At 32.3% G+C, this 14,224-nt stretch overlaps 1 protein-coding gene across 11 annotated transcripts in view; it reads right to left on the bottom strand.

Moving 5' to 3' along the window:
• LOC115214348 (vinculin) overlaps positions 1 to 14,224 on the bottom strand; it is a 209,816-nt gene that overhangs the window by 36,816 nt on the left and 158,776 nt on the right. For 7 of the 11 annotated variants that reach the window (XM_036504925.1, XM_029783533.2, XM_036504926.1 and 4 more), the window contains exons 16-18: positions 13,816 to 13,907; positions 12,509 to 12,623; positions 8,010 to 8,210 (exon numbers count right to left, since the gene is read on the bottom strand). In XM_036504925.1, the coding sequence (XP_036360818.1) occupies positions 8,010 to 8,210; positions 12,509 to 12,623; positions 13,816 to 13,907 (408 nt within the window). The remainder of the gene's footprint in view (positions 1 to 8,009; positions 8,211 to 12,508; positions 12,624 to 13,815; positions 13,908 to 14,224) is intronic. The other 4 variants (XM_036504929.1, XM_036504930.1, XM_036504932.1 and 1 more) reach the window with 1 other exon arrangement.

The raw sequence follows: 14,224 nt of genomic DNA, 5'->3' as shown, positions 1-14,224 counted from the left end.
TTTACAAGATACACTGGAAAAGTAAGTTTTAGATTATTGTTGCAATAATAATAATAATAACAACAACAATAATAATAATAATTATAATTATTGATGTTGTTTTATAATGCTATGTAGTATATAATTTATTAAAATATTATTATTAAAACATTTAAGGCCAAACTTTGAAGTTACTACCAACGAAAGTATTAAATACATGTGTGTATGAGTACGCACACATGCATATATAAAGTTTTATCCCTAACAATATATCCAACAAAACTTGTATTTTGTTCAACTTGTAGTTATGGGTAAGATATTGTGTATATACATATGCACATATGTGAACATATATATTGATGTAAGCACATCAATATATATATATATATATATAGAATTATAACAAGGGCTTGGCTTGCGCCTCACCAAACACTGAAAAATAGACACTGGCCACTTGGTAAAAATCATTTATGATTTTACCCTTTATATTATTATTATTATTATTTATACATATATATATATATATATATACATATATATACACATATATATATACACATTATATATATATATATATATATATATATATATATATAGATATATATATATACACACATATATATATATACACACACACACACATATATATATACACACACAGATACATACATACATATATATATAATATATATATATATATATATATATATTTGTTGTGCAAGATTTTTTATGTGAAGTCGTGTGTTGAAACAGATATTGTTATATTTCGGAATGGTCATGTTGCCAGTTTAGCCAATAAAAACACACGCACTATATATTTGGTGTTATTTTGCTTCAGTGTTATTTATTTTTTACATTAATCTTAATCTTATTTCTGCCAGAGTTCTTTTGTCACACCGCTGTGACCGCATCAGTGGTCATTTGTTTTCTTCTTACTTATTTGTGTCTCTCCTTACTAACCGTCAGCCATTTTGTATTTCTAATACAGGAGTGTTTCGAAAGAACTCTGGCCGAAATAAGATTAAGATTAATGTAAAAAATAAATAACACTGAAGAAAAATAACACCAAATATATAGTGCGTGTGTTTTTATTGGCTAAACTGGCAAAATGACCATTCCAAAATATAACAATATATATATATATATATATATATATATATATATATATATTATCTGATATACAGATGTACACAAAAATACATACACATACAAAGGGAATAGGAAAGGGGAAAGTGCTCAACAATGTATATGTATGTATGCTTGTGTGTGTATCCATATATATATATATATATATATGTGTGTGTGTGTGTGTGTTTGGCTGGCTATGTGTATCTCTATAGATATGCCTGGATATATGTATTTATATGAACTCAAGTGTAACAGTAATGAAATACAGAAGCAGCCAAAGTTTAGAATTACATTAATATTGACATTTCATCAAGTTACTCCTGATTGTTATTGTCCTTATCTTCTGCTTTTAATGTCGGCATAGTTCGAACACTTCTGCTGCAAAGTATATTACTGATATGTCTCGGTCATTTGTTACCTATCCTTTCTAATCTTTGAATGCTATAAGTAATATCTCTCTCGACAACAATCCTACCTTCTTTCCTTACTCTAATAACTATTTGCAATATTTACATGTAGCAAAAATTATATCACATGTGTAACAGAAACTCTCAACCACATCTAGCATGTCAGCTGAGTTTGATCATGGACTTGGTCTCATATCTGTATTTACTGCTAACGACTCCTTGTATATCTGTCATATACGAAATTATGTTACAGTCAATTGGCCAAACATCTCATTTAGTGACTTTACTAAAATGTTTTTAACATTTTATGCAGGGTAATCATATTTATAACCCACATTGCTGAAAACTCTCTCAGCTACTTTGAAATTTTTGTCCATCAGTTTCAGGCCTTCTATAATAGCTTTTCCCCAACGCATTAAAATCTTTTAGCACTTAACAATACAGCTCTACTCTCTCTATCCACTCAGTCGAAGTCGACTCTCGGTTACTAGATGGATCAGTGTCCTCTAGTCAGTTCTATCCTGGGCCGCTTCTTTCAGATTGGCTATGTCCATTCCGGTATCACTCTTGATGGTGTCAAGCCAGCGGGTTCTTAGTCGGCCTCTCCCTCTCTTGCCACTGACCATTCCGAGCATGATGTCCTTCTCCAAGGATTTTCTCCGCATAATATGACCAAAATATGCGAATCTATGCTTGGTGATCCTAGCTTCTAGCGACATTTTCGGCCTGATCTGCTTAACTAGATATTAAGAATGATAATGTCATACTGTACTACCTAATTAATTGAATAACTAACATGTGATTAACATAGCTCTTTTCAGACACATTTCTCTTTGGTGACATACTACTTTATACCAATTCACTACTGTGAAGTTAGGAACACTGCAAATTTCGAATTCTCACAGTGCAGAATATTAGAAAAATTTCCTATCTCAGATTATCTCATGGTTTGTTACATCAACTTGCTTCCTACCTTGTTTATGAGTATTATTTCTAATTCTCCCCTTTTTCCCATGCTTATCATGATTATCTCTTAGCATTTACAGACTTCTTTTTCCTGCACTATTCTACTACCTCTACCTTACAGGTGTCTGTATCAACAGAAGTGATCAGTAGCTTGTACACGTTGGCCTTTCAGTTATTAATATATAAATTTGTGCTCATATTTAGCATACATACAAAATTTTAGTTACTATAATTTTTATTTAAAGAAAGATCAAATTTTTAATATACTTCACAGCTGACCATTAGACATTATAAACACAAATTTGGGACAGAAAGAGCAGCACACAAGGAAAATATGTGTAGCAGATACCTTGTCAGTAGGTCTGTTGCTCATTTCTGTCTAAATTTTCTACTTTTGTACTAATTATACCTAATATGATTCAGATTAAAATCTTAGCAATTAATTGATATCGTGCAGTTTGCTTTTTTACTTTTAATATTATCATTATTAAGTTATAAAAATAATTTGGAAAATAGTTACAAAAAAAACAAAAAACAAATGATTATGAAATAAATAATAATTAAGTACAATTAGTAAGTTGAAAGTAATGAATTGAATACAAAATAAGAGGGAAGGAAACAGGATAAAAAAAAAAGAAAAAAAGAACTCATTTGTGAGTATGAAGCAAGTGCAGAATAAAAGTACCAGTGTTCCTGAAAACATACAAAATATTCACATACCAAAATAGAAGTTAATAATATTTGAAAAAATACTTTAATAAAAGCAAATCAAGATCTTCCATATCATGATTGGTATGCTATTTAATAATCTATGAGTATTACACTAGAAAGTTTAGAATGTACAGAGTAACAGTTCAAATACAGTGAGAGGGCAATTTATTCTTTTGCAGTTGCAGTTGTTTGTTCTTGCTAAGCAGTTCTGATCAGCTTACTTCAGCAGATTTATGCTGTAGAGGGAACCATTCAGAATAATCCATATGAATTCCCTCCAGCCATGAGGAAATTAGTTTCAGTCAAAATGTATTGTGTGAGGCAGTTACATTCTTAACCACAGAAATCACAGAATTTATATAAAATTTTAACCTTTGAAGCAATATCATAAATTATCAACCATGTATGATAGTAAAATAATTATTAATTATTTGCGTAAAATCTTAGTTGTATTATATGATTATGGTCAGGTTGATTATTATTGTATGTTGCAGATATAAAAATAACTGTATTTATAAAAATATCTCACTAGCACGTATCTAGTTCATGGTTTCTATATATACCCTCATCATCATCAACATTTAACATCCATTTTCCACGCTGGCATGGGTTGGGTTGCTTGACAGGAATTGTCAAGGCCAGGGGCCACACCAAGTTCCGTAGTTTGCTTTGACTTGGTTTCTATGGCTGGATGCCCTTCCTAACACCAACCACTCCACAGAGTGTACAGGGTGATTTTTACATGGCATCAGCACCAGTGCTTTCTACATGGTACAACCAAAACAAAATTTGTGAGTGAACATTTTACAATGATCCTTCAAGACCATTGCGCTCTCTTCCATAATGCATCATCATTACCATCATCATCATCACTTTGATGTTTACCTTTCCATGCTTGCAGAAATCCAACAAGATTAATTACAATTTTCTATGGCTAGATGCCCTTCCTAATGCCACCTCCCACCCTGTTTGCAAGGATGTTTATGATAAAATGCCTTAATGAAGAGGAAGTGTTTCAAATGATTATCAGATGAGAAATAATTGTAAATAATTATACATGATTATATATGTGGGCCTGTGTGTATGTATTTATGAACCCTCTCACAGAAGAAGATATCTTGAGAAAAAGATTTTAATCAAATTCACCATCCTTAGGCCTAACAAATTCAAATAGTATATATCCACACTGAATAAATATACCATATATTGCTTCTTGGTTTTGTGTATGTGTGTCTGCATCATACTTTAGCCTGTCAACACCTGGCACAAAGCTGGCTGTTGATTCCTACTCTGTTGCAGGAAGGTGGGGGGTGTTTTTTGTTTGTCTTGCAACTCCACTAGTGTCAGTGTTACAAAAAAACACCCACTACACACTGTAAAGTGATTGACATTAGGAAGAGCATCCAGCAATAGAAACCATGCCAAAGCTGATATTGAAGCTCAATGTAGTCTGGCTCCTTGTCAGATCCTGTCAAAGCACCTGACCCATGCCAACATAGAACACAGACATTAAATGATGATGATATACGTGTGTGTGTGTATGTATCTATAAACATATGTGTATGAATTTATCATTCATCTATGTTGTGTGTGTGTGTATCTATCTATCTATCTATCTATCTATCTAAATTATCTATCTATCGATTGATTGATCGATAGATAAGTAGGTAGGTTGATAGATAGATAGATAGATAGATAGGTAGATATGTAGATAGATAGATAGATAGGTAGATATGTAGATAGATAGATAGATAGATAGATAGATAGATAGATAGATAGATAGATAGATAGATAGATAGATAGATAGATATGTAAGAAGAAACACTGTTTGAAATAAACAAGAGAAATATCAATATTTAATGAATTTTCAATGAAAAAAGGTAGGGAGGGTTTGAAACCCTGTCACACAAGGAAAGTTATTTTAAACATTGAAAACATGAATACATGAAGAATGCAAACCATTCTGCAGTAATCATTATATCGTAGATGCAAATGGTATTAAAAATACTTTGAAATATGCTTAAGTGTTAATACCATTTGCAAGAACAGCATATTTTCAATTTTATCTAATGCATAGTTCAGGATATAAGAAAGAAAAAAGAATGATATTGCTCTAACTTAAAATACTGGTGGACCAGCTTGTTTTAAATTAAAATAAATTAACATTAAATAGTAATATTTTTAATTCTGTACAGAGAGAAAGAAGGAATATCTTTCTTTTTCTTCTTTTTTTTTTGTATACATTTATATGCATAAAACATTATTGTCTTCTTATAATTTTTGATGAGATAGCCAGGAGTTATTTATATCATTAAATGCTATCTTTTATATGAATTATCATAGCCTTCTAGTCATTGTGTATATGTACTTTAAACATATGCATTAGATAAATGTGAAGTAACACACAAGCACACACACACACATATAGATATGTATAATGTATAATATATATAAAATACATATCTGTGTGCATGTTTGTGTGTGTGTGTATATGTGTGTGTATATATATATATATTTATAGATAAGAAATGAAAGCAAAACAAACAAAATCAGTAAACCAGTATCTGAAACATTCAAATATTTCTCAAAGCAGAAGGGTTTCAATATATTAGCCAGAGTCATTCATTGTAAAACAGATTTGATGATTGATATACAATAGTAAGAAAGAAGAGACACAGGTGAAATATCAGATATTAATAATGAAAACAGAAAAGTTATACAATTAATATAATTACAGAAAAGTTTATATATATATATATATATAATATATATATATATATATATATATATATGCATGAGACAAGAGACCTAACTTATAGTTTACAGGCAACCTGTCACCCTTGAAATTCTTGTCATAATTAAGAATATATAAATGCAACAAGGATATTAAATTTTTTTTTTCTTTTCTTTTACTGTTAACCACAATCAGGTTTTGAAAATATTGCTTGAGTACCCAAAAAGATTTTTGTTTCATTTACAAATTATTATAAGTCCTCTATACATGACTGTCTTTAGCCAAATAAAGGACTATAAGTAATTATTTATTGGCATGAAAATAAACAGAAATTGATTAATAATCTACTAATTATTACCAGCTGAATGACAAGAGTTATCAGCATGGTTGCAAACTCTACATGTTATGAGCCTGCTTCCAGGCTAGGTTACACCCATACCAACAAGGTCTTCTTCCACAGTCCTTAACCTTATCTTGAGAGATCTGTTTCACTTCCTGCACTCCCTGTCTTGCTTCCATTTGAAACAGCCTACCACTGATCTGTTCATGGACATGTGTACCACATAAATGAGCATATTCTACCATTCTAGAGTGATGGTATCCTGTAGGTTATTCAACTGGCTCATTCCATGATTTGGTAGCTTGTGTTGACAAGTGACTACATTGGCTATAGTTTATGTGTATCATAAGATATGCTGCATGGAGATTAAAATCAGAGGTGACTCTGACCCAATAGATTGTGAGAGTCATCATACTTAAAAATGAACAAATATTACCAGGAATATTGAAAGTACACTTCAGTACGCTTAGCCTTTGCACCTTTCCCTATAAGGTCCATGTACATGAGTTTGTATATATGTTTACATTCTACTATTATTATTTTACTATGTATTAAGCATTAATAATTATTGTAAAAGGCTTGCTCAATTGAAATATCATGAGAGATAAACGTTTTACATAAACAGAATGAGTTATTAATTAAACATACTTCTGAAATAATATGATAAAAGAAAAAATTATGGAATTTCTCATTTTCAACACCATGCTACATGCATTCAAAAAAATATTAAGTACAAATTTTTTTTTTAAATTCATCATGGGAAACAAAACTTAGCTGAAGTTAGGAAACTATTGGCTCACTTGTCCATAGTCACATAAAACAAAATAAATATATGCAATGATTTCTTCCTTGGATACAATATCACACATTCATGTTTCCTCAAGTTCAGCAATCTACTAAAAGTAAATACAGTTTATAGCTTGAAGACTCTAAAATTAGTAGTTTTTCCTATTTTTAATCCCTCCTGCTCTCCATGTAGTACTGGACTGGATGACAAGATCTCCACCCAGCATCGCTGAAAGTCCTGTTGTGAGTTTGCTCCCAGGCCCAGTTATGCTCATATCTCCCAAGTCCTCCACCACAGTCCTCAACTCAATCTTGAAAGATTTGTTTCACCTCCTACACCTCATTCTCTTTGGCTTTTGTTTGAAAATGGCTCTCACTGGTCTTTTCATGGTATCCCAAAGGTTACTCAACTAGATCATTCTGTGATTTAGTAGCTTGTATTGGTGAGTTATATTAGCTATAATTTATGGGTTTCATAAGATATGCTGTATGAAGACAATCTGCTCAAAAGTGACTATGATCCAATAAGTTGTGCGACTCATCATACTTGAAAGTAAATAAATTCTCAAGCTATTTCCAAACTCTCTTGCCCGGATATCCCCGACATGTCTTACTACTTAATATGGGATGAAGATTAGGGATTCCTTCATCTGAAATGTTGTTGAAGTAGAATAAACAAGGTAAAAAAAAAACACTTGCATTTAGGCATGGAAAATTTCCTCTGTGATACAACTATGATAATATGATATAATTTACATAAAAAGTAATCAAAAATATACCTAATGTGTAGTAGTATTAGTAGTAATAATAATAAAAATGATAATACAATTGCTAATTTGAATTAACTTAGTGGACAAGTGAACTTGAGGAGTGAGTGCAACTGAAAGAAGGGAGAAAAAAAAGACATTTGGTGTCTGAGCTTAAACTCCATGCAAACAACACTTGACTAGTTTACTACCTCTATTATATATGTATGTACAGTCATCTCTGGAAGGACCACTTGGAGGTGTGGGGACACAACTGGACAGCTGGTTGATAAGTGGTGTAAGTGGGTCATAAGCGCTATTGTGAAAGGTGAGCGTTGTTGTTGGAGGTGCCATCTGAACAGGCACTCTAACCCTGCGTGGAGACAGGGGAGCTTTAGGGCTGCCACCCTTAGCTGAAGGGAACAGAAACGTTAGGTTGTATTAGAGCAGTACCAATAACAATAAGCAAGGTGGAAGAAAAAAATGTGGGAGGATCAAAATGGAAGGAGAGCAACCAACTAAAAGAGACAACAAGACAGACAGGAAAGTTCTTTGTTATTTACAATGGCAGACATTCAATTTAATTTTGTTTTCAACCCAGCTAGTTCAGTTTCTTCTTTTTTTCTATCTCTCCCTCATACAGTAGCATTTCAAGGATCAACTCTTTAGAAGTGTAAAACTGTTTCAGTATCTTATCAAAGCTCAAACAATATTAAATTTCTACATCATCAAACTGATGGTGAACCTCTATAAAGTTTATGACGGTAAATACAGCTCTCTTCATGTGGACTAAAGTTATCAGCTCACTTCATGTAAAATTTAACATGTTAATATGGAACATTATATATCCTCCATGCAAAATAATACACTGGAAGGTCCCAACTTACACAACCACCAGTAAACATAGATTAACACTGGGTCCTCTAGACTCATGGGGCTCCAGGGTAACTGCTCTTATGCTTATGCTTGAAGATATAACTAGAAACTAGCATTAGTTAAATAATCTGCTGACATTAACCCTTTAGCATTTAAACTGGCCATATCCAACCCAAATATTCTACTCATTTCATCTTCAAAAATGTCCAGATCTGGCCTATCACACCCTTGAATGTCATTCTAAAAATAAATAATCATGCTGTCAAAATCTCAAAGCCACCAGCTAACACACACACACATTCATATATAAATATATGAATATAATATCTATGGTCAGCTGGTGTATGCTAAAGTAAAGTGAGTTTGTTTTCTCCAAGGAGACAAAAATAGTGTTGGCTGTAGTGTTTAAACTCAAGGGATTGAAGGGCAATAGTTCAATATTTTAGCCATTCTCTCAACGACTATTCTTCAAAATAAATAACTATCACAGACGTTTGTATTTGTATCACTGACAAGAATTACAATAGACATCCTGCTACTTCCAATAAGATTGGGTCAGAGTGTGCTTTAGATAAGTTGGACCAATTGTTTATCTGTCAATCAGTCTAGCTGGTCAGTGAAAACAGAAATAACTAATGAACAAGTTGATAGTCTGGGGTTTAAGGACTGAACCCTGCTCTCACACAAAAATGGAATAGCAGAGAATAGCTCTTGAATGAAGTTGTTTCAATCTCATTTCTTATCCATATGTTTAACTCACATTCTAGTTAAGTACTAAAAAAGTTGAATTAGTTGGAGGAGATGAGGAGCTGTGTTCCTCCACTCCTTTTTATCATGTAAAAAAAAAAGATAATCACAAACAACAATACATTGTCACTTACAACCAAATATTGCATGTTAATTAAATTCACATTTAATTCACATTCACATTTAAAACACAAACAGACAACAAACTAAAGTGACACCAGCATAACATAATTATTAATTTGAAACATAGGTACACAAGGACTGGAATAAAGGGACACCAGCATAACTTAATTATTAATTTGAAACATAGGCACACAAGACTTAAATTTAGGAGTTGGCTATAGTCAATTACATTGACCCCAGTACTTACTAGACTGGTATTTATGTTATTAAACCATGGAAGGATGAAAGGTAAAGTTCAACCCTGGTGGGATTTGAACTCGAGACTTAAGAGTTATCACAAAATACCACCAAATATTTTGCTCGACACAACCAATTCTGCCAATCCACTGCCTTGAGCATAAATTATTAAGTACAACAAAGACAAGCAAACAACACATACATATATGTATGTACACACACAAGTAGCATCTGAAATGAAAATAAATAAACTCAAATAGAAAATAAATTTCATAACATTGTTGCACTTGTTATTGCTGCTGCTGATGATGTTTTCTAAAAATCAGAAATGAATTAGAAAAAAAAAGAAAAAAGAAATGGAAAAAGAAAGAAAAAAATTGGTCAAATAATTTGTAGATAAGTGGAGATTTCAGACATGTAGGCTCATTAACTTCATCTTTAATAATAAAAACAAACAAACATATTTTAATATTTATATCTATACTACATTTCAACTGGGTTAACACCGGCCATTATCAAATGTATTACTATTATTGTTATTATTATCATTATTATTCTTTTTAACTCAGGTTTTGTTGGAAATCCTGGAGTCTTGCATGTGCACCAGGCTTGTTACCTGCAGCCAACAGTACCATGTTATCTGTTCTTTTCAACAAATTAATACTTCCTTTATTATTCTGGTGCCAAGGAGGTAAGCCTTTTGTAACAGTTCTACTGGGCACTCAATTCAGATTTCCTTTATATTCCTCTTGATGCCTCCTGATACATTGCACTATCTTCACATTCTTCATTTTCCATAACTGGGCTATTTTGTACTTAAGAGGATTGTATATGTCTATTCTTCCACCTTCATTCTTGATTAATCGTGGGTCAAAGGGGCACACAATATCAATTATATAGTATGTGGTGCACCTTGCCCACCACCACTAGGTCTGGTTTGTTATGCTCTAATTATTCTTTTACTTGTTTCAGTCATGGGACTGTGGCCATGCTGGAGAACCACCTTTAGTCGAGCAAATTGACCCCAGGCCTTATTCTTTGTAAGCCTAGTACTTATTCTGTCGGTCTCTGTTGCTGAACCTCTAGCTTACGGGGACAAAAACACACCAGCATCAGTTATCAAGCAATGTTGGAGGGACAAACACAGACACACAAACATATACACACACATACATATATATATACAATGGGCTTCTTTCAGTTTCCGTCTACCAAATCCACTCACAAGGCTTTGGTTGGCCCGAGGCTATAGTAGAAGACACTTGCCCAAGGTGTCATGCTGTGGGACTGAACCCAGAACCATTATTAATATTATTATTATTATCATTATTATTATTATTATTATTATTCCAGACTAGACTCAAATTCGGAACCTTCTGTTACTAAACTAATAGAAGCAATACTCCTATTCCTATGAGTGACACAATTGATTATAGAATTTCTACCAATACTTCAGAAGTTATAATTCAGTCTGTTACTATGAATATATTTTTGCTGCATGAAAGACGTTTTATGGTGAGAAACTGAATAATGATGGAGTAATCATCAACTTTGAACAGCATTTGGTTGCAAATATATCATCATTGTCATCTTTTAACAATTGGTGGTTAAAAACTTGCATTAGATCAGGAACCTATGTCAGCATGGAAGCTGGATGTGAAATGATGATATATTTACTGCAAAATGCTAATATAATAAAAATTAAATATTGCAGCATATAGTTGTTTTAATTGGTTTATGTGGCTACCAAAATATGATTGTATTACCAACAGATATATAAAACTGCATGTACACATGTATGCATATGTACACATATATGTTAATATGTGAGTACTATTCTGTTTCCATCTGTTTAATTAGAGAATTATATTATAGATACGTGATAAAACAATTCATGCAATGCTGTGGAGAAAAATAATAAAAAAAATTTTTTAAGTGAACACAGAAATAAAAAAAAAAGTAATGCCTATAAAAGATAGAAAATCCAGGTAATACATTATAATGTTTGGGGTTCAAACATACAATATAGACAGCAATAATGAATTTATAAAAATAGAAATGATGTGATTATGTAAATTTATGTTACAAAATACTAATATAAATAAATATAGCAACAGATGTTAGATTTAAATGGTCAATGTGACTACCAGAATACAATTATAATATACATATATATATATAGAGAGAGAAAAAGATAGATATATAGATATACACACACATACATGACATACTTAAACACATATGTACACTTACAAACACACACACACACTTATGTACATATACAAACACAGATATGAGCATTTAAAATACATATATGTAGTAGTTATATACACATAAATACACATAATATATACATAGTATCGATATATACATACAAACACATGCATATATTTATATATATATGCCATAGAGGTACAGAAGATATATTACATGCACAAATATAAATGTGATATTGTAGAAAAGATTCTTCTACGGAGTAAACTATTAAAATGCAAACCAAAAAAGTGGTATCAGGTGTACAAAGAAAACAAAATAAAAAGAGCTTAAATGTAAAAAAAAAATTACAGCAACAGAAAACAGAGTGTATCATCAACTATATGTGTGTGGAATAATAATATATGCATCAGAGATACAAAGACATTATAACCAGCAGTAATACAAATAAAGAAGGTGTTTAAAACTTCAGAAAATAATATTGCCCATATCTGATATTCTGAGATATTTTTACCTGAGATACTCAGTTGAGACATATCTGGTGGGGGTGGGAAGGCTTGAGTGTATCTGTTGTCCTCTTTTGGTGTTACCATAACAGATTTTCTCACCTGGCCAACTGCAGATATTAACTGTAACAAACAAAAGAGAAACAAAAAGAAAATAAATTCATGCAAATAAGATTCAATGATAAATCATTAACATCATTTAACATCCATGTCCCATGCTGGCATAGATTGGATGGCTCAACATAATTGGATGGTTTGCAGGACTGCATCATGTTCCATGTCTACTTTGGCATGGTTTCTATGGAAAGATGCCTTTCCTAATATCAGCTACTTTACAGGGAATACTGGAGGCTTTTCTCATAGTACCACCAATACTGTTGATTACCTTGTACCTTGCAAGGTTAAGGGCCTAAAGCAATCCCTATAACTGAAGGAGAATACAGGATGAGCAATAATTATAGGCAAAGGGATGAGGAAGGATAAAACAAAATGAGAGGAACAGATTTATAGGTATTATAGGGTGATAGTGGAGAAAGTAAAATAATAGTAGAGTAGCTACTAAAACTCCTGGGAGAGTGAGCAGGGAACATGGGGAAAGGAAGGGATTAGAGGCAGGGGGTATTGAGGAAAAAGGGAGGTAGAGAGTGTAAAAGTGACAGGGTAGATTGCATAGGGAGTTAATGTAAATGACAAAAATTTTCACTTCTTACTCATTGATGCCAGTAGAGCCAACAAGGTGCCATCTATCTAGTTACTCAACCAGCTACAAATTTCCCTAAAAACAAGGACACATATGGTAATATAGTTCTTGATACCCTAAAGAGACAAATGCTCAAAGCTAGAATGCTCTTGATCATAAATCGGTGTTTTTAGGGTTGAACTAGACAGAGGTAAGCAACAAAAATAACAACATTGACACCATTTGAGTGAACTTTCAAAGTTGGCCTTATTCAGAGTGTAGAACAAGGAATACAGATTTAATCGTTATTGTAAAAGAGTTTTTAGTGACAGCTTCCTTATTTTCAGGTTTATCAGTTATGATCTACCATTATCAGTGGTGAGAGACAATGAAAGATAATTCTGTTGAGACAGAGAGGGTCCTCATACCTGTCTACCTTTATATAATACTTCTTTAACTTTACAATTCTACAGTACATACATGTGGGAAGAGATAGACTGTAAGAGGAGACAAGTTAGAAGGGGCAGAGAAAAATCTTCATTCTAAATTTCTGAGCCCTTAAAAAATTGGATCTCCTCTCTAACAACATGAGAGAGAGGGGGAGGGAGAGAATAAGAGAGAAAGAGAGATACATACTGAATTGTTTGCTTTGCGCCAGTTGTTTGCAGCGACCTGATCTTTGGGGTCGATAGAGACTGACTTCGCTTCCTGTACCATTGGGGTAATTGCTATTAAAATATGCAATCAAGGAACACAAATTATACAAACATAACATCGTTAACTTCAAATTCATAAATTCTCAATTTGAGATGTTTTCAAAAATCACAATCAGAACTGAATAATCTAGACCAAAAACAATAACAATAATTCTTTCTAAATTTTTGGCACAAAGCCAGCAATTTTGAGGGTATGTAAAGCAATAGAATATCTTTTCTTCTGGCTTCCATTCATTGACATCACCTCATCTGCATTACACAAAGGTTTTTTGCAAACATTTACCTTTTATAATGGACTTAAATTCTATTTTCTAATTTAGACCTACTTC

Source organism: Octopus sinensis, linkage group LG7 (genome assembly GCF_006345805.1).
Source record: "Octopus sinensis linkage group LG7, ASM634580v1, whole genome shotgun sequence".
Taxonomy (NCBI): Eukaryota; Metazoa; Mollusca; class Cephalopoda; order Octopoda; family Octopodidae; genus Octopus; species Octopus sinensis.
The sequence above is the reverse complement of the archived record's forward strand: the minus strand, read 5'-3'. Positions and strand labels throughout refer to the sequence as shown.